Genomic DNA, 24480 nt, shown 5'->3' with positions numbered 1-24480 from the left:
TTTCGGAGCTTTTGGACGGGTGGCAGTGGGCTGAGGGGAGGGCTAAGATGGCCGCCGGCCCCCACCGCCCCTAGATGAAAAGTGTGGGGGGGTGATGGCGGGCGCGGACTCCCGAGGTTTGACCGGCCATCTTCACGTGGAGCGGCGCGTTGGTGGGGCGGAGGAGGAGGAGGAGGAGGAGGAGGAAGAGGAAGAGGCGCTGCCCGCCCCCGGCGGGTCAGAGCGGGGAAGTCGCCGCCCGAAGATGGCCGCCGCGGCGGGGGACGTGTGCGGGGCCGGGGCTGCGGCGGAGGCGCGGTTCATCAGCAGCGCCAAGGTGAGCCCGGCGGCCACGGCCCGGGCCCCCGCCGCGGGGGTCCCTCCGTCCCATCCCCTGCCTCTGCGGGGGGAAAAAGGGAGGGTTAAAAACCCGTCAGCCTTGTCTTGTCAGGCTGAGCGCGGGGGAAGGGGCACCCTCAGCCTCGTGGGTGGGTTCGGGCGCGTCACCTCTCCCCACGCTTTTCCCTCACCCCGCGCTTCTCCCTCGGTAGGGAAAAGGTTTGTTCGCCACCAAAAACATCCGCAAAGGGGAAACCGTGTTCGTGGAGAGGCCGGTGGTGTCATCCCAGTTCCTCTGGAACGCCCTGTACAACTACCGAGGTGAGCGGGTGGTGGCCGTGTCCCCATCGCCTGCCTTGTGGAGGTGATGTGGGGGTCCCAAAGGAGCTGCCTAGTTTGTAAGGAAAGGATTTGGGATTGTCTTAGCAGTGCCAGGAAGGTGGCCCTGCTGCCATTTCTGCCTCTGTTGACAAGTTGGAAACGTGAGGGGTCATCTGAGGGATGGTGACGTCCATCAACCCGCTGTGCCACCACCGGGTACCATCTATGTGGGAACCTCTGCTGGTGGGTGTTAGCAATCCCAGTCACACCACCACAGAACGCAGCCCACAAAGGTGCCAGCGCTCTCCAGAGGGACCAGAGTGAAAGATGAGGGCTGTAAGAGCAGGGTTTTAAACTTTCTTTGTCCTGTGTTGACATCCATCCTGGATCAGTGACATGGGGACACTGCCATCGTACGGCCCCTAAACACTGCACGGTGTTTCAGGGCAGCAGATGAGGGATGGGCAGGGTTTAAATGGCAGCAGAGGTGGTGTTTCCTGAGGAAGGAGCCACAAGAGGCTCAGAGGTGGTGTTGGTACCAGTTGTGCCGTCTCTCCCTGACCCTTTTTCTCCCCACAGCCTGCGATCACTGCCTGCGAGCTCTGGAGACGGCGGAGGAGAATGCCCAGCGGCTGCTGGGGAAGAGCTCGCTGGTGCTGCCTCACCCAGAGCAGTGCAGCATCCGCAAGGACCTGCACCAGCAGTGTCCCCGATGCCAGGTACGCGGCTGCCACGAAGGACCGTGGTCTTGTTGGGGTCACTGGCTCCTCGTGCTGCCTCGAGATGGGTGCCCTTTCCCTTCTGCATCGTGCTGGCTGAAGAGCTGGGGCTCAGAGGGTCAGGGAAGGGGGCACAGCTAGGCCAGAGACCCCCTTTTCCTGCTGCTGTAGCCAATGCTGGGCGCTGTGCCCCTCGCTCTAGGTGACGTACTGCAGTGCTGAGTGCAGGCAGGCCGCTTTGGAGCAGTACCACCAGGTCCTGTGCCTTGGCCCGTCCCGTGACGACCCCACGCACCCTCTCAACAAGCTGCAGGAGGCATGGAGGTAGGGGACCGACCTCTGCCCGTTGCTCCAGGGTGGAAGAGGTGGCTCTCCTGGGCTGGATGATGTTGCTTGGGACCAGGGCTGAGGGCTGTCTTTGCTTTGCATCCCTGCATGAAGTGGCTGGAGGGTGGTGGTGCCCATGGGATGTGACCAGCTCTACCTGTTGGTTGGACAACGGGTAACTTTGTGTTGGCAGCTCAGGGGTTTTGGGCACAAGGCTGAGCAGTTCTTATTTTTCTCCCAGTAAAGAGCTACAAAGCACTGAGCTGTGCATCCCTCACTCCTGCAGTTTTCTAGTGCTCCTGCTGATCTCCAGCCTCTGGGGGATCCTCCTTGCAGAACCCCTGCGGGTGCATAAATTGCTGTCCCCGCTTGGGGATGGCAAATCTGCAAGGGGAGAAGAGACATCTCTGACCCAAAGCACGTCACAGACCCCAGGCTTTGTGTCTTTCTGCAGCCCCAGGCTTTGTGTTTAGGAGGATGATGGGGGATTAGTTGTATGCTCAGAGCAGGCAGGTGGGTGCAGGCTGCTCCTCACCCTTAGCAGTGCTGGATCCTCGTGCTGCACTGGCTGCTTTGGTGTGACAGAAGAATGCAGGCATGCCCACATGGATGGCAGCTGCCTCTGCCTGCCTCTGGCTTTTTGTTTCCATGCCAGCACTGATCTCTGCTCACCTCTTTTCTTCATTCTTATCCCCCAGAAACATGCATTATCCACCAGAGACTTCCAGCATCATGTTGATGGCCCGGATGGTCGCCACTATCAAGCAGGTATGTCGGTGGTTTGGAGCCACAACTGCCACTGGGTGGTTTCCTCACCCTGCTGTGGCTGTTATTCAGTTACTGACTGATCTCTGCTATGACATGGCACTGCTTGAATAGATTTCAATATCTAGTGGTCCCTGGTCATGGAGACAGCAGGCAGCAAAGGAGGTTCCTGTGTCCTGAGCCAAGCAGGTCCTTTTTTTTTTGGTACCAAAATAGTAAGAACTGAAGCTTTCCATTGGTTCTGTTTCTTTGGCTTGGTGTGGTGCTTTAGCCCTGGCTGGGTGCCAGGTGCCCACCGAGTCATTCTGTCACTCCCCCTCCTAAACTGGACAGGGGAGAGAGAAATATACCAAGAGGTTTGTGAGTGGAGATCAGGACAGGGAGATCACTCAGCAATTAGTCATAGGCAAAACAGACTCAACTTGGGGAGGAAAGGGTTTGATTTATTAATGAACCATCAGAAAAGAGAGATGAGAAATAAAACAGTATCTTAAACCACCTCCCCCCGCCCCTCCCTGTGCCCAGGACTCTCCTTCATCCCCCCCAGCAGCACACAGGACAGGGCCTGCCACAGAGGCAGCTCCTCACACCCTGCCCCAATGTGGCTCATCCATGGGGAGAACAGTCCTTCAGGGACAGACTGCTCCAGCCCGGGGCTCTCACAGGGTCACAAGCCCTGACAGCAAACCTGCTCTGGCCTGGGCTTCTCTCTCCCCATGGGCTCCCAGGTCCTGCCAGGAACTTGCTCCAGGCTGAGCTTCCCACAGAGTCACAGCCTCCTTCAGGCATCACCTGCTCCAGCGTGGGCTCCTGCATGGGCTGTGAGTGGGTCTCTGCTCCCTGGGGCCTCCCTGGGCTGCAGGGGCACAGCTGCCTCACCATGGGCTGCACCACAGGGCACAGGGGAGTCTTTCTTTCAGGGCTTAAGCAGCCTCCTCCCTCTCCTTCTTCACTGACCTTGGTGTCTGCAGAGGTGTTTTCACATTCTTCTCACTCCCTGTCACTGCTGCAGTTCAGCAACTGCCCAGCCATTCCTTCCCCTTCAGTTTGTTAATCACAGAGGGGTTCCCTCAGTCACTAGTTGGCCAGGCCTTGGTCAGCTGTGGGTCCGTCTTAGAACTGACTGCCATTAGCCCCGTCAGCTACAGGGGGAGCTTCTGAGAGCTCTTGGTTTAAAGAAGCCACCCCTGTAGCCCCCCACTACCAAAACCCTGTCCTCCCCTCCCTCTGTCCCCTTTGGGGAGGAAATCCATTTTGTTGCAATGCCTTTACTTGGTTCCTTTGTCAGGCTAAAGACAAGGAGTGGTGGATCAAGGCCTTCTCCCAGTTCTGCAATAAGACAGCAAATGAAGAAGAGGAGATTGTGCACAAGCTGCTGGGGGACAAATTTAAGGTAAGACCCTGACAACTCTTGGATGTATTGAATCCCCAAGCCTGCTCTCTCCCTGCCTGTGTCTGTGAGCCCATGGCTGCAGAGGCCCTGTTACACCTGGGATGGGAGACACTGGAAATCCCAGGCTCAGAGTGGAGGCACAAAGCCAGGTTGAATGACCTGACAGAGAGGAAACAGGTTGCTTGGAGGGTTTTGGGCTTGTGGTGCTCCAGTGGGACACGCTCCTCCTTGCTGAGGTGGAGATGCCTGTACAGTGAGATGGGACAGGGTGATGTTTAGCTGCTGAGTGGGTGGTTTGTGCTGCTAAAATGAATGGCCTTTGCTGCTCTGAGGGCAGCAGCCTCCAGCCTTGCAGGGAAGGTCGAGGAGCCTGACTCCTCAGCCTTCAGATTGTGCTGGGCCCAGCTGTCAGCCTGGGTCTGACGTGCAGTGGCTTCTCCCCACCCTGAGGATGTTGCTGTGTCCTGCCAGGGTCAGCTGGAACTGCTGAGGCTGCTCTTCACTGAAGCTCTTTACGATGAACATCTCAGCAGGGTGAGTTGAGCTGCGTCCCCATGAGCCCAGGAGCGTGGTGGGACCCTTCCCTTGGCCAGGGCTTCCCCTGGCACTCTCCTCATTTCTCCATCCCCCAAAGCTCCCTGTGGGATTGGAGACAGTTGCAGAGTGGGTGGCCTGGGCTCAGCTTCTTTTCTTATCTCCCTTCTGCAGTGGTTCACCCCAGAAGGCTTTCGATCCCTCTTTGCCCTCGTTGGAACCAACGGCCAAGGCATAGGAACAAGGTAACGGGGCTTTCTGTGAGTACAGGCTGCAACACAAGAGGTTCCAAAGAAACACAAGGGAGAATTTCTTCCCTGTTGAGGTGAGGGAGCCCTGGCAGGGGCTGCCCAGATGGGCTGTGGAGGCTCCTTCTCTGGAGACATTCCAACCCAGCTGGATGAGTTCCCGTGTGCCCTGCTCTAGGTGGTGCTGCTCTGGCAGGGGGGTTGCACTGGATGAGCTTTCAGGGTCCCTTCCAGCCCTTGTGATTCTGTTCTGTGGCACAGAGGGGATGTGCCCTCTGTAAACCCACACTGGCCTGGGCTACCACAACAAAGGGCTCACTTAGAAGCTGTCCTTTATCTCGCCTGTGCCCAACCCTTTCTCATCCCTCTGCCAGGCTCAGAGCTGCTGAGTTTAACCCTTAAATTTCCCCCATGCTGTGTCCCACCGTGGGACTGTGAGGGTGTCCCTCTGCTTCCTGCAGCTCTCTGAGCCAGTGGGTTCACGCCTGTGACGCGCTGGAGCTGCCGGTGCTGCAGCGGGAGGAGCTGGATGCCTTCATCGACCAGCTCTACAAGGACATCGAGAAGGGTGAGGCTCCATGGGCAGGGCTCTTGGCAGCAGGCTGCTGGAGGGTTTTCCCAGCTTCAGACACAAGGAGAAGCCTGGGAGATCCCCCCTTTCCCTGCTCTGTGCCTGCTGCTTTTGGCTTGCTGTGTGGATAGAGCAAGTCCAAGGTTGTGAGCAGCACGAGCTGGAGGCTGGGTAGCTGGAGGGGAGCTGGGGGTGTTCAGCCTGGAGAAGAGGAGGCTGTGGGGAGGCAGGAGCACTCTCTGCAACTCCCTCACAGGAGGCTGCAGTGAGCTGGGAATTGGTCTCTTCTCCACAGGAACAGGTGACAGGATAATGGGAGAGAGGAAGGGGGCTGGAGTTGCCCCAGGGGAGGTTGAGGTTGGAGCTGAGGCAGAACTGTTTCCCTGAGAGGGGTGTCAGCCCCTGTGCCAGGCTGCCCAGGGAGCTGGGGGAGTGCCCAGCCCTGGAGGGATCCCAAAGCCGTGGGGCTGAGGTGCTGAGGTACCATGGGGTAGTGCTGGGCTGGGCAGGGTGAGGGCAGGGCTGGGACTGCAGCAGCTTCAAGGGTTTTTCCAACCAAAATGATTCTGTGACTGTGTAGGGCTGATGTGGAGGGATCCTGTGCAGAAAGTCCCATCCACACTAAACGTTCAAAGCCCTGCTTGTCACTTGTTTTGACTGGTACAGCTGTGTGAGTAGAGAGACAGGAAGGGCTCATGCAAAGCTTTAACCCCCCTCTCTGTGCTGCAGAGTCAGGAGAGTTCCTCAACTGCGAGGGATCAGGTCTCTACGTGCTCCAGAGCTGCTGTAAGTAACACAAGGACTGGGAGGAACTAGTAGTGAGAAGGGGGATTGCCTGGGGTAGACTCTTCCTCAGAGCCTTTGGAGAAAGGGGTTTGTGTTGGTGTTAGATGCTGTTCTGGGCTGTCTCAGGGGTCTCCTGGCATCTGTAGCTATGAAGTGGTCAGTCCTGGCTTGGACTCAGATGTGATACAGCTTCCAGGAGCTGTGTATGCAGTTAGCAAAGAGTTCAACTCCAGCCTTGTCTGAGCAAAACAGAGCTGAACAAACCACAGAGGGACAGAGCCTTTCTTGTCTGGACCACAGGGATGTAAGAGTGGATGTCTTGGCACCCAAAGCTGTCACCTTTCACTCCTAAGTGTTAATGGCAGAGTGAGGGGGAGCAGGGCAGCAGGAGGAACAGTACAGCTCTGCACATCCTCCCCTCAGCCCCTGGGGGCAGCCATGGTGCTGTGCAACCCAGGGTTGATCCAGGGCAGTTTGCTCTCTCTGAGTGCTTTCTGTGGGTCTGACCCAGAGCTCTGTTCCTGGCCCCTGCCCTGCTGGCTCTTTGGTCCCCAGTGTGAGTGGGGATGGATGCTGCTGGCCCTGAGGCAGATGGGGTGGCCACAGCTTTGTGCTGCCTTGTCTTTAGCCAGGCCATGGTCCTCCCAGTTGGAGGCTCTGGCTCCTGTGTGCCTGGGCTACATGGGAGGGCAGGCACAAGCCCCAGGGCCTCTGTGAGGTTTCTGACCTTGCCTCTGTGTTCTCCTTCCCCTGGAGATACCCTCACAGCTGTGTGCTGTCCTCCCCATAGGTAACCACAGCTGCATCCCCAACGCTGAGACATCCTTCCCAGAAAACAACTTCCTCCTGCATCTCACAGCTCTGGAGGACATTGAAGCAGGAGAGGTGAGGCAGTGAACCTGCCTGTGTGAGGCTGGGGTGGCATCACACCGTGGCAGAAGGTCCCTGTGTCCCCTCCAGTCTCTTGCCTTGTAAGAGGAATTCTCACCTCATCCTGTGGAAGAGCTACCCTGACTCCCAGTGGGACTGGTACAAATGGTGCTGCTTTGGCTTCATGGGGGGGTGATTCTCAGCCCAACCTGTTTCTCTTTTGCTCCCAGGAAATCTGCATCAGTTATTTGGACTGCTGTCAGAGGGAGAGGAGCAGACACAGCCGCAACAAGATACTCAGGTAGGGGCTGCTTGGAGGAACCTCAAGGGCCAAAGATTTGGGCCCCCCATCTCTTGCTCTGCTCTGCAGTTGGCTCCTGCAAACCCTTGCTGTCCTCATCCACCTTCCTTTCCCTTCTCCACACTTCAGGGACTGGGATTCTTGCTGCTGGTCACTGTCCCCATGTCCCATCCCCCCTGCAGGGCTGAGAAACCCCCTTCTCCACCCCTACAACTTGCGTCCCACAAGCCCATCGTGACCAAACACACTACTGTGATTTAGCCCTTCCTGTGTGCTCTGTCCCCAGCCCCCTGCCCAGCAGCACCACTGGGCTTGTACCCACCCTTCAGTGCCATCACCCTTCCTCCTTCCTTCTCTTCTCCCAGGGAGAACTACTTGTTTACCTGCTCGTGTCCCAAGTGCCTGGCGCAAGCCGACGACGCCGACGTGACGTCTGAGGAGGAAGAGGAGGGCGAAGGGGAGACAGATGATGCTGAGCTGGAGGATGAGATGACTGATGTTTGATCCTGGTGCCGGGCAAGAGGAGAGGGGAGGGACAGGGGGGCAGGGGAGGGTTCCTCTGAGAGGCAGCAGCTTTAATACCAGAAGCAGGGTTGTGTTGTGGGGTCGGGTGGGAGGCCGTGTGGGGGAGCCGGAGGCAGGCCCTGCTCCCGCCTGTCCTGGTGTGCTCTGTGTGTGTGTGTTGGGCTGTCCCCGTCCTCCCTGTGAGGACAGGCTGGGAGGGGGTGGCCCTCTGCCATGTTGGGGCTGGCTGGTGCTTGCAGGGGGGAAGCTGGAGGAGAGCAGGGGCCAGCCAGCCCTTGGGACATCACGGTGGTCACCTGTGAGGCTGCTCCACCACATCCGTGCTGGCTGTGGATGTGGAGGAGTGTGTCCTTCCCCATCCCCCAGGGATGAGTGGAGCCTCTGTGTGTGTGTGTTTGTGTGCACAAGGGGTACTATTTAATGTCTATATAGCACTATCTACACACTAAGGAGCTGGGGTCCTCATATATACTCCATTCCATGCCTTGCCTTGGCGAGCAGCACGGGGCAAAGCGATTTTGCAGGTGGGACAGACACCTCAGAGAGTGGCTCAGGTGCCCAAGGCCAGTGGGAAGAGTGGGGGCAACCCTGGCAGCACCTCTCTCCCTCCCTCCCTCTCACCTTCATGCAATGCAAAGCCCCCTGCAGTGACTGTTGGGCTTTTTTGGGTGACACTGGCTATGATGTGTAAGCAGTCACAAGGTGGTTTGGGTTTTGCAGACCCATCTGGCTGCAGGCTGCTTGGGGAGGGAGGATGTGCCCAAGCAGGAGCTGCTGTGCCCAGGGACACACCATAGTGCTGAGTGGCCCCACGTGGAGCTGTCTTGAGCTGAGTGTTGTCACCCATCCCATGCTGGTGTCTGAGGACCACGTGGCTGGAGGGAGAAGAGTCTCCCAGCAACAGGCAGCAGGTCAGGGATGCACCCTGGGGTATTTTCTTTCCCCTCTTGGATTTTGGGAGCTGTTTTCCTGCTGCTGCTTCCTTCAAGCCCGTGGCAGGAGCGAGGGCAGACTGTAGATGGGCACCTGTGACACCACCATCACTGCCACAGCCGTGCAGCCGCTGCTTGTCCCCAGCCCTCCGGGGCCACAGCCCCTTCTGTGTTGTAATAAACCCAGACTGGTGACAACTCAGGGCCACGTTCTTTGTACCAGTGGAGGGGAGTGGGTCAGAGACAAGAGCTGGGGCTGGTTCTACTGGGCACAGGGCGGGCTGGGCATGAGAGAAGTGATGCCCACTGAGGTCTGGGCTCTGGATCGGTGGCCAGCCAGCCCTTGGGGCTGGGGGCCTGAAGCTGTGCTGTCCTGTGGGGCTATTGCTGCCCCAGTGGGTGACTGACTCGTGTTGCAGAGGGGACTGACAGGAGCTCTGCCCTCACTGCAGGGAGTTTAACTAGGGAAAACATCATTAGAATCCTACAGTGGTGCTGGGAGCTGGAAGGGTCCTGCAGAGCTGCTGCAGCCCCAGCCCCTGCTAAAGCAGCTTCCCCTGGCTCAGGGGGCACAGGAACGTGTCCAGCTGGGGTTGGAAACCTCCTGAGCAGGAGCCTCCACACCCTCCCTGGGCAGTCTGGGCCAAGGCTCCCTCCCTCAGCACCAAAGGACTTGCTCCTTGGGTTTAAGTGCAACTTTTTGTGTTCCAGCTTGTGTCCTTTACCCCTCATCCTGTCACTGGACACCATAGAAAATGGTGTTGCCTCATCCTCCTGACACCCACCCTTCAAGTAAGTGCTGATGAGATCCCCCCTCAGCCTTCTCCAGGCTGAACAGCCCCAGGTCCCACAGCCTTAAGGGATAAGATTTGTCCTTTGATCCCCTGACTGCTGAAAAAAAAGAGAGAAACCTTCCTTTCTTTAAAACTTGTTCAGATTTCATTAGCTGAGACAAAAATACACAGGAGATGGGTGAGCCCTGTTAGCACAGACCAAGCCTGGATCTTGCTCTCCCTCCCATCCCTGTCAGACCATGTCCACATAACCCTGATTCCCTCTCAATCAGCAGCACAAATTACTGGTAGCATCTTAAAAATGTTTCTTGGGGAAGTGCTGGCCTGCTGTGGGCCATCACAACCCCTCCTAAAAAGTCACTACAAAGGGTGCTTGGTGCCAGGCTCACGCTTCCCACCATGGGCACTGGTCTTTGCCCTTCAGCCACACACGGCAGCAGAAAGAGCTCCCTGTTGCTGAATCTGGGGAGGCTGAGCAGTGGCATCTCTGGAGCACAGTGGGAAACTCTCCTCAAACCTTGTCCCTGGGGCAAACTCCTAGGATCCACCAAGAAGTCCTTGATCCTCTGCAGCCTCTGGCTGCTACCAGAAGGTCCAGGGGGGCTGCATCATTTCATAGGTGGGGATGCTGGTGACATTGACAGGAATGGAGATGACAGCCCAGGGGAGCCCATGCTGCTCCAGGGAGCGTCGGATCATGTACCTGGAAGGATGAAGATGTGACAGCTGTGAATTGCCTGAGAGGGGCCACACAGGAGCAGAGTCACAGAGTGCTGGGGGTTGGAAGGGCCCTGCAGAGCTGCTCCAGCCCCTGCTCCAGCAGATTCCCCTGGCTCAGGGGGCACAGGAACGTGTCCAGGTGGGGTTGGAAACCTCCTGAGAAGGAGCCTCCACACCCTCCCTGGGCAGCCTGGGCCAGGGCTCCCTCCCCTCAGCACCAAAGGACTTGCTCCTTGGGTTTAGGTGGAGCTTTTTGTGTTCCAGCTTGTGTCCTTGTTCTGTTACTGGGCACTACAGAAAACAGTGTCACCCCATCCTCCTGCCACTCACCCTTTAGGTACTTGTGTTGATGAGATACCCCCTCATCCTTCTCCAGCCTGAACAGCCCCAGGTCCCACAGCCTTTCCTCCTCACACACTTGTTCCATCCCCTCAGCATCTTGGCGTCCCTGCACTGGCCTCTCTCCAGCACTTCCCTGTCCCTCTGGAGCTGGGCAGCCCAGAACTGGCCACAGGACTCCAGATGAGGCCTCAGCAGGGCAGAGCAGAGGGGCAGCACAACCTCCCTTGCCCTGCTGCCCACCCTCTTCTCCACACACCCCAGAAACCACAAACCAGCTCAAAGTGAAAACTGCTGATTCCTTACAGACCAAACCCACTAAAAACGAGCCTCGTGGTGCTCAGGCTGGAGCCGCTGATGGCCGAGCCCTGCTGTGGGGACAAGGCCACGACTCAGCCCTTCCCACAAGCCATTTCCCCTTTGGGAGGATGCCTGAGGGGCCCTTACCCGTCCCTGCCCAGCAGGAAGAGCGCGGGGATGTCGGCCGTGCGGCGGGTGCTGTCCTGGATCATCTCGATGTAGAAGCTGTCGTTGTCGTAGGCGTTGTCGGCGATGATCACCGCGCGCCCGCCGTGCTCCTGGACCACACGGGTCTTCGACAGGAACGAGCAGCCCCTGGCACGGGGAGTCACAAACTTTTGGTGCCCACTGGGCAGCTCGGTAGGTACAAGAGATGGGAGTGACAGGGTTTGCCTGGATGTGCCCAAACCTGGCCCTGCGCCTCCCCCAGAGCGCGCTCCTCTTTCCAGCCTGTATTTTAGGCACCAGGCTGCCCACACTCGGCTGTTCTCAGCTAAGGAAAAGTAACAGCAGGCTTTTCTCACAGAGTCCCTGAGTGCTGGGGGCTGGAAGGGCCCTGCAGAGCTGCTCCAGCAAAACCCACTGCTAAAGCAGCTTCCCCTGGCTCAGGGGCACAGGAACGTGTCCAGGTGGGTTTAGAAACCTGAGAAGGAGCCTCCACAGCCTCCCTGGGCAGCCTGGGCCAGGGCTCCCTCCCCTCAGCACCAAAGGACTTGCTCCTTGGGTTTATCTGTGTTCCAGCTTGTGTCCATTACCCCTTGTCCTGGCACTGGAGACAACAGAAGTGCTGCCCCATCCTTTTAACAGACACCTTTGAAATACAAGGGTCAATGAGATCCCCCTCTCAGCCTTCTCTTGTGCAGGCTGAACTGTCCCAGCTCCTGCAGCCTTTCCTCCTGAGAACATTCCCCTTAGCACAGGCTGTTTCCCACAGGCATAATGAGACATGCTCTGAGGTAGGACAACCCTCCCATTCCCCTCCTATTCTCTCACGGGTCAGGGGAAGAAGCTGGAGTTGATGGTAAAATGTGCTCATGGCACTGTCACCATTGTGGCCTCCTGCCTGAGGCTCCCCCCACTGAACAGACCCTTTCCCCTGTGACACCAGACCTACCCCCTCTCCACCAAGGCGATCTGGTCCTGGATGAAGACGCCATTATTCAGCTCTCCACAGGCTTCGGGGGGATCCGCTGGCACCAGGTGGATCTGCTCGTACCTTGTGTTCTCCGAGGAGAAGACAGGCAGGGGTGAGTGAGGAGGGGGCAGCTTCCCATCCCCTGCCCCATGGCCCTGCTGATCCCTGAGCAGGGTGTGCTTTTAGGGACATTTAGGGCTCCCAGGTGCAAGGATGCTGGTTGTCTCATTCCAGCCCCTGCAGAGTCAGCCTGATCTCACTCAATAGCTTGAAGTGTTGCTGTGAGGAGGGGAAACTGAATCCATCCACCCAGAAAATGGTTTCTCCTCTGGTCTTCCATGTCCCATGTCCTTCCTAAGCAGATCTGCTCCTGTACCTCCATCCTGCCTCCGGGTTTATTTAGGGAAAGGTCTTAATCCTACAATGGTGGGGGCTGGAAGGGCCCTGCAGAGCTCATCCAGCCCAACCCCCTGCTACAGCAGGTTCCCCTCGCTCAGGGGGCACAGGAACGTGTCCAGGTGGGGTTGGAAACCTCCTAGAAGGAGCCTCCACACCCTCCCTGGACAGCCTGGGCCAGGGCTCCTTCCCCTCAGCACCAAAGGACTTGCTCCTCCTGTGCCAGGGGCAGATGTTTTGTCCCAGCCTGTGCCCATTACCCCTTGCCATGACAGTGGCCACCACAGAAACAAATGTCACCTCATCCTCCTGACATTGATCCTTTAGGTACTTATGTTGGTGAGATCCACTCTCAGCCTCCTCTTCTCCAGGCTGAACAGCCCCAGGCTCTGCAGCCTTTCCTCCTCACACACATGTTCAGTCCCCTGATCACCTCAGTAGCCCTGTGCTCGCCTTTCCCATCAGTTCCCTGCCTCTCAATATCCGCAGAGCAGCTGGTTTCTCTCTGCCATTCCCCATGGCAGCCCACCCAGCCCTCCTGGGACGTGGCTGTACCTGTCTCAACCCTTGGAGGAGGAAAAAGGGAGGCACATGCTCCCTGAACACACATGGGGCCAAACCCCCATTGAAAACCTCCTGAGCTCCAAGAGCAATTTGCTCTATTTCTATCAAAGGCTTCAAATCACCAGGCCCAACAGAGAAACATCAGGATGGAGGCACTCAAATAGACAAAATGAGTGGTTAATACTTACAAACACCCCCCCAAAATCCTTGGCTGGGGTGGCAGTGAAGATGTAACGGATGTCTCCAGGGCTCAGCACTTGGAAATACAGGTATTCATGGATACGTAAACCTGGGTGGGCATGGAGAGAGCTGAGAGGCTGAGGAAGCACACAGGAAAATCCCTGAGGAGGGGAAATGTGCTTGGATGGAGGCACCCTGAAAAGAAAGGCACCTGGGACGGGGTGCTGGGTGGAGAAATGCAGCCAAATTGGGGTGCAGGAGGGGAACTGCAGTGGAGGTGGGGTGCAGGGATGGGAAATGAACCCACATTGTTGAGTGTGGAGAGAAAATGCACCTGGATTGTTATGCACAGAGGCCAAATGTGTGCAGAGTGGGGTGTGGGAGGGGAAATGCAACGGGGCCAGGGTGCACCGAGGGGAAATGGAGCTGGATTGGGGTGCTGGATGGGGAGATGTAATGGGGTTGGGGTGCATGGAGGTGAAAAGCACCCACATCGTGGAGGCAAAATGCGCCCAAGACTGGGGTGCTGGAGGGGAAATGCACCCAGAACGAGCTGCTGGCTGGGGAAATGAGACGAGGGCAGCATGCACCGAGGGAAATGCACCCAGATTGGGATGCAGGAGGGGAAATGCACCCAGGTCATGGTGCTGGATGGGGAAATGCAACTAGATCGCGATGCACCGAGGGAAATGCACCCAGATTGGGGTGTAGGAGGGAAATGCACCCAGGTGGGGTTGTAGGAAGTGAAATGCACCCAGATTGAGGTGTAGGAGGGGAAATGCACCCAGAATGAGCTGCTGGCTGGGGAAATGCAACGAGGGCAGCATGCACTGAGGGAAATGCACCCAGATTGGGATGCAGGAGGGGAAATGCACCCGGGTCATGGTGCTGGATGGGGAAATGCAGCTAGATCGCGATGCACTGAGGGAAATGCACCCAGGTGGGGTAGTAGGAGGTGAAATGCACCCAGATTGAGGTGTAGGAGGGGAAATGCACCTAAAGTGAGGTGTAGGAGGGGAAATGCACCCAGATTGGGATGCAGGAGGGGAAACGCACCCGGATCACGGTGCTGGATGGGGAAATGCAACGGGGGCGGCATGCACCGAGGGAAATGCAACGGGATCGCGATGCACCGAGGGAGAAATGCACAGAGACCGGGGTGCGGGAGGGGAAATGCACCGAGACTGGGGTGCGGGAGGGGAAACGCACCGAGATTGGGGTGCGGGAGGGGAAACGCACCGAGATTGGGGTGCGGGAGGGGAAACGCACCGAGACAGGGGTGCGGGAGGGGAAATGCACCGAGACCGGGGTGCGGGAGGGGAAATGCCCCCAGGGCGGGCGGGCCGAAGCGGAAAGCCATCGGTCGCGGGGTGCCGGGGCCGCTCGCACTCACCGCGGGCCGGGCAGGAGCAGAGGCAGAGGCAGAGCCAGAGCGAGCGGCGGAGCATGGCTGCGCCCGGCGCCGCCAGCCGCCCCGCCGCCGCGCCGCCGCCGCCCCGCGCCTCTCCATTGGCCGAGGCAGCCATCAGGGCGCGGAGGGCAGGCGCGGAGGCCCGTCCGCCCGGCGTCCCGCCGCCATGCCGCCGCCCCCGGCCCGCTCCTCCCTCTGCCCGGCTGCGCGGGGCGGGAGCGCGGCCGGAAGCGATGGCGTAGCACCGCGCGCCGCCCCTCCCGCCCGCGGGAAGCTTCTGGGCGGGCGCGGTGCATTGTGGGGTGCGGCCGTGTGTGAGGCGCCGCCGCGATCGCAGCCGGGATGATGGTGAGTGCCATCCGCCGCCATCCGCCGCCATCCGCGCCGCCGCCCAGCCCCGCCGCTCGGGGACGGGCTGCTCGGCCTCCGGCGCCGCGCAGGGGTTGCGCTCGGCCGGGTTGCGCGCGTTCCGGGGCGGGTGTGGATGGCGGCCTGCGGCGTGACGGGCTGGGCCGGGCTCCGCGTCCCGCCGGGCTCCGCGTCCCGGGAGCTGTGGCGCTGCCGTACGGGGCCCTCCCGGAGCCTCGGCTGCCTCCCGGCCCCGCGGCTGCGGATCTCTTGGGCCTCCGGCGCTGCCCGGCCCCGAGAGCCGTTGCTGAGTGTGTGCCCGCGGGCGGGCGTCCGCCTTTGCCCTCATTCTCCCGGCGGTGCCGGGGTTTCTTTTCCCTTTGAGCTCGCTGCTCGGCAGGGTGAGGAAGAAGTCGATGGGTTCTCTGCCACAAAAGCCTGGCAGGGTTGAGAGAGGCTTCCCTGGTGCTCACGCCCCTCTTTGACTCGCCCGCCGGGCCTTCAGCCCCGCCACTGCTTAGAGCGGCAGTCGCTGCATCGTTTTGCTCTCTGCCTGCAGGCGCCTGTTTAAAACCGGGCGCCTCACAGCCTCTGGAGTTTGAGCTTTGCCAGTAAGGCGTGTTTGCTGTGCTCCCTGCAAGGGGCAGCTCAGGGCACCCTCAAGCCTTTGTCTGCTCTGGCCTCTGGTGTCCTCTGTGCTGTCTCCAAGACTGTCAGGCAACGGTGATCCCTTGTGATTAGACCGAAGCTTTATGACACTGTATGTGTGGTACAATGGGTGCGATCAGCAGAAGGCTCCCGGGCCTGTTCTGCTGGCACTGTAACAGATAAATCACTGCTTTAGTTGCTGCACTCATACAGCAGCCCCCTGTAATTCCTGGGGGTGATGGCTTCTCCAGTCCAGGGGCAAACTCAGAGCTTCGCTGAGCTGTGCTGTACAGAGGCAGCCTCCTTATTTTGGGGACAGTTATGGTATGATTCCACTGGAGATGAGTCAATTGAGGTGGGCTTTCTGTGTAGAGCAGTGGGAGCTGGAAGGCACTTAGTTGGTGTGCAGGCAGTGGAATTTAAAGGAGGCTCTGGGTTTTGGTCTGTTTGCATGCTGGGCAGTGTGAGGAATCAGCTCCAGGCTGCTGACATGGGAGTAACGGCTCTGCTGTGGGTTCTCTCTTCAGCCAACACCAGTTATCCTGCTGAAGGAGGGGACAGACACCTCCCAGGGCATCCCTCAGCTCGTCAGCAACATCAATGCCTGCCAGGTCATCGCAGAGGCCGTGCGCACCACGCTGGGACCCCGGGGCATGGACAAGCTCATTGTGGATGACCGGGGTAAGCACTGGGCAGTGCCCTCACAGCTGTGTACAAAAGGGGCTCAGATACTCTCCAGGCACAGTGTACACTGGTGGTGTGTGTATTTACTTGTATCTTCCTCTCAATTAAACCCAACTCTTGCATATATTCAGGCTTAGCTTCCTCACCCCACACTAAACTCTCACAGCAGAGGTTCAGTTTATCCCTCAATGTTCAGTTTTAACACCTTGACTCTGGCCTCTGCTGTTGAAGATTGTTCCTTGGGAACTCCTGTTTGCTTCCTGCCAGCTTGACTTAAGGTGGTTGTGTTTGTTTGGTGTGAGGTTGAAGAGATGAAGTGGATGTCATGGTTGAACCCCAGATGGCAACTAGTCCCCTTACAGCTGCTCACCCACTGTCCCAGCAGTGGGACAGAATCCAAGTGAAAAAGCTGGTGGGTTGAAATAAAAGATAGTTGAACAGCTCAGGGAGAAGTTGTGCACACAAGCAAAGCAAACCAAGGAGTTCACTCAACTTATGCTATGGACAGGCAGGTGTTCAGCCATCCTCAGGGCTTCATCATGTGTAATGGGGACTTGGGAAGATAATTTCCCCTTCCTCCTCCTTCCCACAGCTTTATCTGCTGAGCATGGCCCCATATGGTGTGGGACATCCCCTGTGTCAGTTGGAGTGAGTTATGCCAGCTGTGTTCCCCCAAAAACTCCTTGTGCATCACTTGCTGGTGGAGTGAGGAGCAGAAAAGGCCTTGACTCTGCCTAAGCACTGCTTTGCAGTAACCAAAACATCTCTCTACTACCAACACTGTTTCCAACACAAACACAACCCCAAACCAGCTACTAGGAAGAAAATTAACTCTATCCCAGCCACATACAGCACAGTGGGACTGGATAACTAGAAGCATTGCCAGGAAGGAGAAGTGGTGCCTTGAACCTGCTCCTCAGGCATCCCTGAGCGTTCAGTTATGTTTTCAATGAGGCCATAGGATGTGTGGAGCTCCTCAGCCCCTGTGGCTGTGGGTGAGGTCAGGGCATGTTACTCAGGAGGTATTTTTAAAGTATGATTGAGGGATGAGATTGCCCTCCCTCTGAAAAGACTTGGGTCACCAAACAAATGTGTTTGTGGGGTGGAAGGTCTTGGTGTTGTCTTTAAATAGTGGGTGTTTTACAAATAGGAGCTGTAGTAATGTAAGGATTGGCTTTAAATTTACCTCATAGCTCCTGTGATTGATTTCTAGTCTCTCTCTTCACGTGTCAGACTGGGATAGCTGCTTTTGTCTGTTTGGGGAAGATATTGAGATGTAAGAGAGAAATTAAAGCCCCTCAACAGCTGCAGAGAGCTGTTCTGCACTCACTTTGCTTCATCTACCCCTCAGACAGACTAAACTGAGGTCATTAACTTAGCCTGAGGAGGCTCCTGTGGTCTGGGCTCTTACTTTCCATGGGGGTGACCCCTCCACTGGCCTTTTCAGCTGATTCCTAGTTGTTTATGTGGCTGTAGGGGTGTATCCAGGCATGGTGATGATCACATTTCAAATCACCTAGCAGAACAAAGCAGTCATTTGGTTGAAGGAGAAAAGCCTTCTAGATGGCAGTTTGGCCTGAGAGCCTGGGACTAAGTAGGCAAGACAAAACTCATGGCAATGCAGGACCAAGGCTTGGCTGGGGAGCACTGTGACACAGTAACAGGTTGGGGCCATGTTTGGCTGGAAGGAGAAACAGTGAAGCACAGTGAGACTGACTGGTCTGAAATGACTGTTGCAGCTGGGGAGGAACAACCCCCTGCACCAGCACAGGCTGGGGGTGACCTGCTGGAGAGCAGCTCCAGGAGAGAGACCTGGCAGTGCTGGGGGAGAATCAACTGCCCATGAGCAGCAACGTGGGCTCGTGGGCAAGAAGCCAGTGGCAGCCTGGGGGCATTGAGGAGAGTGTGGGCAGCAGGGCCAGGGAGGTTGTGCTGCCCCTCTGCTCTGCCAGAGCTGCTGAGGCCTCATCTGGAGTCCTGTGTCCAGTTCTGGGCTCCCCAGCTCCAGAGGGACGGGGAAGTGCTGGAGAGAGGCCAGTGCAGGGACACCAAGATGCTGAGGGGACTGGAGCATCTTCCTGCTGAGGAAAGGCTGTGGGACCTGGGGCTGTTCAGCCTTGAGAGGAGAAGGCTGAAGAAGAGAAGGTACTTAGAAGTATCTAAAGGGTAGATGTTGAGAAGATAAGGCAACACCACTGTTTTCTTTGGTGGCTGGTGCCAGGAAAAGGGGTAATGGGCAGAAGCTGGAACACAGGCAGTGCCCCTGGCACAGGAGGAGCAAGTCCTTTGGTGCTGAGGGGAGGGAGCCCTGGCCCAGGCTGCCCAGGGAGGGTGTGGAGGCTCCTTCTCAGGAGGTTTCCAACCTGGCCACGTTCCTGTGCCCCCTGAGTGAAGGGAAGCTGCTTGAGCAGGGACTGGGCTGAAGCAGCTCTGCAGGGCCCTTCCAAGCCCCACCAATCTGTGATTAACATATCCCTGCTGTTCAAAAGCCCCTTGCACATAGGGTGCCCTTTTGCAACAGTAAGGACTCTACTGGCAGGGATCAAGCTTCATTTCCTTTTCTCCATCAATCCTAGGCAAAGCCACCATCTCTAATGATGGTGCCACCATCCTGAAGCTCCTTGACGTTGTCCATCCCGCTGCGAAGACGTTGGTGGACATTGCCAAATCTCAAGATGCAGAGGTAGGAGGGGATGAGGGTCACATGTAGCAGCCAGTTTGCTGGCCTCTGGTTCTGGGGACTTGGTGTTAACTGCTGGGGACAGCTCATGGAGTGCTGGTGTTGATTCTGGTGTCTGTATGTACACCTCTTCTGTGAGAGCTGTGCCATGTGTCTCAGCCATTTTTCGTGGGTGATTGGGAAGCTTCAAAGGTAAAATGTTCACCTTTCATGAGTGTGGATGACTGGGAAGTGAGACCTCACTCTCAGATGGGATGTGGTCTGAACCCAGCCCTCTTTAATCACTAAAGAATCCAGCCACATGTCTGTGAGCAGACAAAAGGATGAAATCAATTCCTCTGGAAGCCTTCATGTGGTTTTGAAGCCTCTGTCCCAGCAGCTCTGCAGCATGTGGGTGACACAGAGCATTTCCTCTCACTGCAGGTTGGTGATGGTACCACATCTGTAACTCTGCTCGCTGCTGAGTTCCTGAAACAAGTGAAGCCCTACGTGGAGGAAGGGCTCCATCCTCAGATCATCATCCGTGCCTTCCGCACCGCCACGCAGCTGGTAAGGCAGCTCTGCACCCAGGGGTGGGGAGGGCAGGGCAGGAGCTGAGGGCTGCACTGGGCTCCAGCACAGTGTCTGGGGACAGCAGTTGTGGCAAGGTGAGGGAAAAGAGCGTCCTTCCAGGCAGAGTGCAGCAATGAATAGGTGTGGGGAGTGACAGCACTGATCTTGTGATGTCTTACTGTGAGCGTCAGCTGCCTTTTCCGGTGTCAGGGACCTGTTATTTCCAGGTAGTACCTTTGCAGTGCTGTCTCTTGTGTTATTTAATTCCAGGGAAGAATGAATGAACAGGAAAGCTCATTTTCCATTCTCTTGATCTCTGCTACTCCTCAGTAAAGCTTAGGGCTTGGGAAGCCCATCAGTCCCATTAAGCTAAATCTTTGGAGCTTAACTCCCTCAGTAGCATTTTGATTGCCCAGATCTCTGGTGAAAGCAGTGCAGCAGCTCTGAGCTTCTTCATGATCCTCTTCAACTTATGTTCAATGGCATGGAATTGAGTTGGAGGCCTGTGACCAGTGGGGTTCCACAGGGATCTGTTCTGGGGCCAGTCTGGGTCAACATCTTCATGGATGAGGGCACAGAGTGACCCTCAGCAAGTTCCCTGATGGCACCAAACTGGGAGGACTGGCTGATGTACCAGAGGCTGTGGTGCCAGTCAGTGAGAGCTGGGCAGACTGAGAGTTGGGCATAGAGAAACCTCCTGAGGTTCAACAAGGACAAGTGCAGAGTCCTGCAAGTGGGGAGGAACAACCCCCTGCAGCAGCACAGGCTGGGGGTGACCTGCTGGAGAGCAGCTCCAGGAAAGAGACCTGGCAGTGCTGGGTGAGAATAAACTAAATATGAGCAGCCACGTGGGCTCGTGGGCAAGAAGCCAATGGCAGCCTGGGGGCATTGAGGAGAGTGTGGGCAGCAGGGCCAGGGAGGTTGTGCTGCCCCTCTGCTCTGCCAGAGCTGCTGAGGCCTCATCTGGAGTCCTGTGTCCAGTTCTGGGCTCCCCAGCTCCAGAGGGACAGGGAAGTGCTGGAGAGAGGCCAGTGCAGGGACACCAAGATGCTGAGGGGACTGGAGCATCTTCCTGATGAGGAAAAGCTGTGGGACCTGGGGCTGTTCAGTCTGGAGAAGAGGAGACTGAGAGGGGATCTCATTAATATTTATAAGTATATAAGTGGTGGGTGTCAGGAGGTTGGGACATTCCTTTTTTCTGTTGTATCCAGTGACAGGACAAAGGGTGATGGGATGAAGCTGGAACACAAAAAGTTCCACCTAAACCCAAGGAGCAAGTCCTTTGGTGCTGAGGGGAGGGAGCCCTGGCCCAGGCTGCCCAGGGAGGGTATGGAGGCTCCTTCTTAGGAGGTTTCCAACCCCACCTGGATATGTTCCTGTGGGACCTGCTTCTGCAGGGGGTTTGGACTGGATGATCTCTAAGGGTCCCTTCCAACCCCACCACTCTGTGATTCAATGTTGATGTGTCTCTTACAGTTACTGTGCTGCAATGGATGCAATAGCTTCAATGCTTGAAACTTGAATAATATTGAAGTAGGAAATAAAAGATGAGATGAAGTACAAAGGGAGAAGTTGGAGATCAGATCAGGTTATGAGCATGAATCATTAATCCAGCTGTTGGCTTGTGTTTTCACAGGCTGTAAACAAGATCAAAGACATTGCTGTTACTGTGAAGAAGGAAGATAAAGAGTAAGTTTCCCTTACAGATGACCTGGTTGTGCAGTTGGGCTTCTGTTAGGGGGTGTGGGAGTGTTTCAGGCTTCTGCTGTGAGTCTCACTGAGGTCTCGAGGTTGGGCTGAGCAGCTGTGGCCTCACACTGGGGTTATTGGCCTGTTGTGTTTTTAGTTTCCTCTTCCTTGGGAAGAGCTGCCCTGCTCTTGCTTGGGCTGCAGCAAAGTAGGTAGGCCAGTGTCCTCCAGTGTGTGAGGAGGAAGCTGGGGACCCAAAATAAGTGGCCTGATTTCTTTTTTCCAGTGATGGTGGAGACTTAGAATCAGTGGCAGTGTGAAATGCTCAGTGCTTTGGGAATCAGATCACTCTGCAGCTGTAGAATATGTGCAGTTAGAATGGAAATGATCCCTTCAGCTGAGCTGAGGATACCACAGTTCATTCTCTCCCTGCATTTTGAGCTCTCATCTGCTTGATCTGACCTTCCTCATACCCACAGTAAAAGTTCAAGTGGAAGTGCACAACCATCTCAAGTAAACTAAACCTAGTTGTGTCTTTTCTGTCCTGGGATGTGAGATACAGCAGTTCTGATGGTCAGCAGTAGCTCAGGTGATAGAGCCTGGGAGCTGGGTCCATATCTCTCTGGTGTCCCTTTGTTTCATCCTTTCTCTTATGGCATTTGTTCTCTTGAGTTAATACTTCAGAGAATGTGCCACTTTTAGAGGGTTTCAGGATCTTCTTCCTGCCTTTGGCTGAAGGAGGGGATGCTGAGCTCTGCTCTTTGGCTTGGGCCTGTGGTGACTGAGAGCCAGCCCTGACCTGGGTAGCACTGGGCTGATGCTTTGGCTCTAAAGGGAAGAAATCACAGAATCTCAAGGGCTGGAAGGGACCCTGAAAGCTCATCCAGTGCAACCCCCCTGCCAGAGCAGCACCACCTAGAGCAGGGCACACAGGGACTCATCCAGCTGGGTTGGAATGTCTCCAGAGATGAGACTCCACAGCCCATCTGGGCAGCCCCTGCCAGTGCTCCCTCACCTCAACAGGGAACAACTTTGTCCTTGTGTTTCTTTGGAACCTCTTGTGTTGCAGCCCTTCCCTGTTGACCCTTGTCCTGTCACTGAGCACAGCCTGGCTCCAGCCTCCTCACACCTCTGAAGGGGAGAATTGTGCTTTGACAGTCTGGACATTGCCACCTGCACCTCACTTGCCCCAGCAACAGAAGGGAGCTGATCTTTGCCTCTTCCAGACTGGATTAATCATTCCATGCACAATGTGAGCTTGTGAAAAGAATCAGCAAGTGACCAAGACCTTGTTTTTGCTTTCTTCCTTTCTCACAGTGAGCTGAGGAGCCTGCTGGAGAAGTGTGCAGCCACAGCCCTGAGCTCTAAGCTCATCTCCCAGAGCAAGGAGTTTTTCTCCAAGATGGTTGTAGATGCTGTCATGATGTTGGATGACTTGTTGCAGCTCAAAATGATTGGAATCAAGAAGGTGCAAGGAGGTGCTTTGGAAGTAAGTTCTGTCAGAGCCTGTTGTGAAGTTAGAGGAGACAAGCAGCTCCTTGGATGGGTTACTCTAGCAGAGATGGCAGCCTGGCTTGATGCTTCCTCCTCAGGAATTGCCAAAGCCTCTGTGAGGCAGATGCTTAGTAAGGATGCATTTCTTCTCTGGAGGTGGAAAACCTGTTTGAGGCAGATGCACTCTGACCTCAGCTCCCTCTACAGCCAATCCTGTTAGACTAATTCCCTTTATATCTCTGCAAGTAATGATGGAGGATGGTGGTGCGAAGTCTGTTATTTCTGAAACCAAAAGCCAGCCAGTCCTGCTTGAGTGCATGAGTACTGGGTGGGGGGAAGATGCAAAGGAAAGGTTGTGAAAGGAGCAGGGTGGATGGGCTGCCTGGTTCTACCTCTCATGCACAGGAGTGTGACTGGGGCTTGTTCTTGGGCTGTGGAAGAGTTGGTGTGTCCATGCTCTCTTCTGCCTGTGTCCTGTGGAGCTTTGGCCTGTCACTTGGGATCCTGCTGCTGCAAAGTAAAGCCCACCAGAGCGTCTGTGAATTAGTATTCTGTGACTGTTACTGGCTGTAAACACTCTGCATGAGTGTTTTCATTGAGGAGGAGATGTTATAATTACACCATTATCTTGCCCAGACAACTAATTCAATGAATTAGGAGCATTACAGCATCTGTTGTGGTGGTGGCCTGGGCTGCTGGTGTTCTGAAGCTGCAGAATTGCTCCCCTGGGGTGGGTGGTGACTCCCATTCTGGATGAAAGCATCTCTCCCTACTCAGAGTTTAGCCCTTGTATTTCCCTGTCAGACTCCCTGGGGACTCTATAGGAGGATGGGGCAAATAATTGTAGCACACTGCTTTGGAGGCTTGGCTTGTGAGTGATCCTGAGCCATCTCACCCTGTCAGAGCAGAGGAGTCTGTGCTTGTCCTGGCTTAGGAGGGACAGGGATCTTCTGGGCTTCAGGGGCTGTGCAGAGTCTGTAATGCCTGCTTAGATGCTTGTGGAGTAAGAGATGTAGATGATGATTTCACTCCCAGCCACGAAGTTCACTTCAGCAGTCAGGGTCAGGCAAGGCAGTCCTGCTGCAAAACAATCCTGGAGGTGGTGCTGGAGCTGGGAAAACCAAACCAAGGCCAAAAAAACCCCCCACCCAACAATCCAAGTGTGTGGCTGTGGGTGAGAGAAGCATCCATCTTCAAAGGGTAGAAATGGGAAAGACATCAGAGAGAGAACAGATTGCTCCATCCCTTGATCTTCAGGTTGTGTGTAGTGTGTCTGTGGTGTCTTGAGGGGTGGAAAGGAAGTGACAGAAGCTGGTTTTGTGAAGAGAGACAAGAAAATACTTGCTGCTGCTTTTCTCTGGAAGTGGGTTAATGAAAGGAGACAGCTGGTGGGGAGAGCTTTGTAAATGAGGGCTCTGGAAACAGGGAGTCTCCTGACTGAGAAAACCTTGGAGTGGCTGAGCCTAACACAGATCTCTGTCTTCAAGGACTCCCAGCTGGTGGCTGGGGTTGCCTTTAAGAAGACCTTCTCCTATGCTGGCTTTGAGATGCAGCCCAAGAAGTATCAGGCTCCCAAGATCGCGTTGCTCAACGTGGAGCTGGAGCTCAAAGCTGAGAAGGACAACGCCGAGGTCAGAGTAAACACCGTGGAGGTAAGAGCTCCAAGGCAAACCTGTCCTGCTTCCTCCTGCCTGCCAGCTGTGGTGCTTGCCTGAGAGCCTGTGGGATATGCCTTCTGCACATCCTTCCCCACCTGAGAGTCACTGGTGGGTTATGCTGCCCCAGCTGGGGCAAGGGATGGCAGACAGAGTACAGCAGGTTTAGGGCATGTTTCTGCCCAGTCATTGGGTCTCATTTGTGCTGTGAGAAGTTGTCAGCTACTAAGTGGCCTGCCAAGGAAAGCTTATCAAGCTTTAAGTGCTAGAAAAGCCTCTGC

At 56.2% G+C, this 24480-nt stretch overlaps 3 protein-coding genes across 5 annotated transcripts in view; 2 read left to right on the top strand and 1 right to left on the bottom strand.

Moving 5' to 3' along the window:
* The first annotated feature begins 234 nt into the window (after positions 1 to 234).
* On the top strand, positions 235 to 7677 carry SMYD5 (SMYD family member 5). Its single transcript, XM_061993421.1, has 13 exons — positions 235 to 316; positions 531 to 639; positions 1219 to 1358; positions 1561 to 1682; positions 2384 to 2453; positions 3739 to 3843; positions 4315 to 4377; positions 4552 to 4622; positions 5087 to 5193; positions 5926 to 5982; positions 6773 to 6867; positions 7083 to 7153; positions 7519 to 7677. Exons 1-13 carry the CDS (start codon positions 245 to 247, stop codon positions 7655 to 7657), a joined length of 1221 nt encoding a protein of 406 aa, XP_061849405.1. The 5' UTR covers positions 235 to 244; the 3' UTR covers positions 7658 to 7677.
* A 1849-nt stretch (positions 7678 to 9526) lies between these two features.
* PRADC1 (protease associated domain containing 1) lies at positions 9527 to 14657 on the bottom strand. 2 transcript variants are annotated; one of them, XM_061992997.1, is made up of 5 exons: positions 14432 to 14657; positions 13047 to 13147; positions 11878 to 11987; positions 10911 to 11078; positions 9527 to 10107 (listed from the first exon to the last, which is right to left on the bottom strand). In XM_061992997.1, the coding sequence occupies exons 1-5, from the start codon at positions 14562 to 14564 to the stop codon at positions 9987 to 9989; spliced, it is 633 nt and encodes a 210-aa protein (XP_061848981.1). In that variant the 5' UTR covers positions 14565 to 14657; the 3' UTR covers positions 9527 to 9986. The 2 variants fall into 2 exon arrangements, with proteins under 2 accessions (XP_061848981.1, XP_010208790.2); XM_010210488.2 differs by lacking the exon at positions 14432 to 14657 and having other exon boundaries at positions 13047 to 14223.
* Positions 14658 to 14715: 58 nt separating this feature from the next.
* Positions 14716 to 24480, top strand: part of CCT7 (chaperonin containing TCP1 subunit 7) — a 25786-nt gene continuing 16021 nt past the window's right edge. For both annotated transcript variants that reach the window (XM_061993481.1, XM_061993480.1), the window contains exons 1-7: positions 14716 to 14797; positions 15973 to 16126; positions 18706 to 18812; positions 19233 to 19358; positions 20998 to 21050; positions 22368 to 22539; positions 24032 to 24196. In XM_061993481.1, the coding sequence (XP_061849465.1) occupies positions 14792 to 14797; positions 15973 to 16126; positions 18706 to 18812; positions 19233 to 19358; positions 20998 to 21050; positions 22368 to 22539; positions 24032 to 24196 (783 nt within the window). In that variant the 5' untranslated portion in view covers positions 14716 to 14791. The remainder of the gene's footprint in view (positions 14798 to 15972; positions 16127 to 18705; positions 18813 to 19232; positions 19359 to 20997; positions 21051 to 22367; positions 22540 to 24031; positions 24197 to 24480) is intronic.

Source organism: Colius striatus, chromosome 3, assembly GCF_028858725.1.
Source record: "Colius striatus isolate bColStr4 chromosome 3, bColStr4.1.hap1, whole genome shotgun sequence".
NCBI lineage: Eukaryota > Metazoa > Chordata > Aves > Coliiformes > Coliidae > Colius > Colius striatus.
The sequence above is the reverse complement of the archived record's forward strand: the minus strand, read 5'-3'. Positions and strand labels throughout refer to the sequence as shown.

Excerpts from the sequence above, each read along its gene's own strand:
- SMYD5 (XM_061993421.1), top strand. The coding sequence starts at position 245 with ATGGCCGCCGCGGCGGGGGACGTGTGCGGGGCCGGGGCTGCGGCGGAG. Across the intron at positions 317-530 it reads GGTTCATCAGCAGCGCCAAG|GGAAAAGGTTTGTTCGCCAC; the intron begins GTGAGCCCGGCG and ends CTCCCTCGGTAG. Across the intron at positions 3,844-4,314 it reads TGCTGGGGGACAAATTTAAG|GGTCAGCTGGAACTGCTGAG; the intron begins GTAAGACCCTGA and ends GTGTCCTGCCAG.
- PRADC1 (XM_010210488.2), bottom strand. The coding sequence starts at position 13,532 with ATGTGGGTGCTTTTCACCTCCATGCACCCCAACCCCATTACATCTCCC. Across the intron at positions 11,079-11,877 it reads ATCGCCTTGGTGGAGAGGGG|GGGCTGCTCGTTCCTGTCGA; the intron begins GTAGGTCTGGTG and ends TCCCCGTGCCAG. Across the intron at positions 10,108-10,910 it reads TTCCTGCTGGGCAGGGACGG|GTACATGATCCGACGCTCCC; the intron begins GTAAGGGCCCCT and ends TCATCCTTCCAG.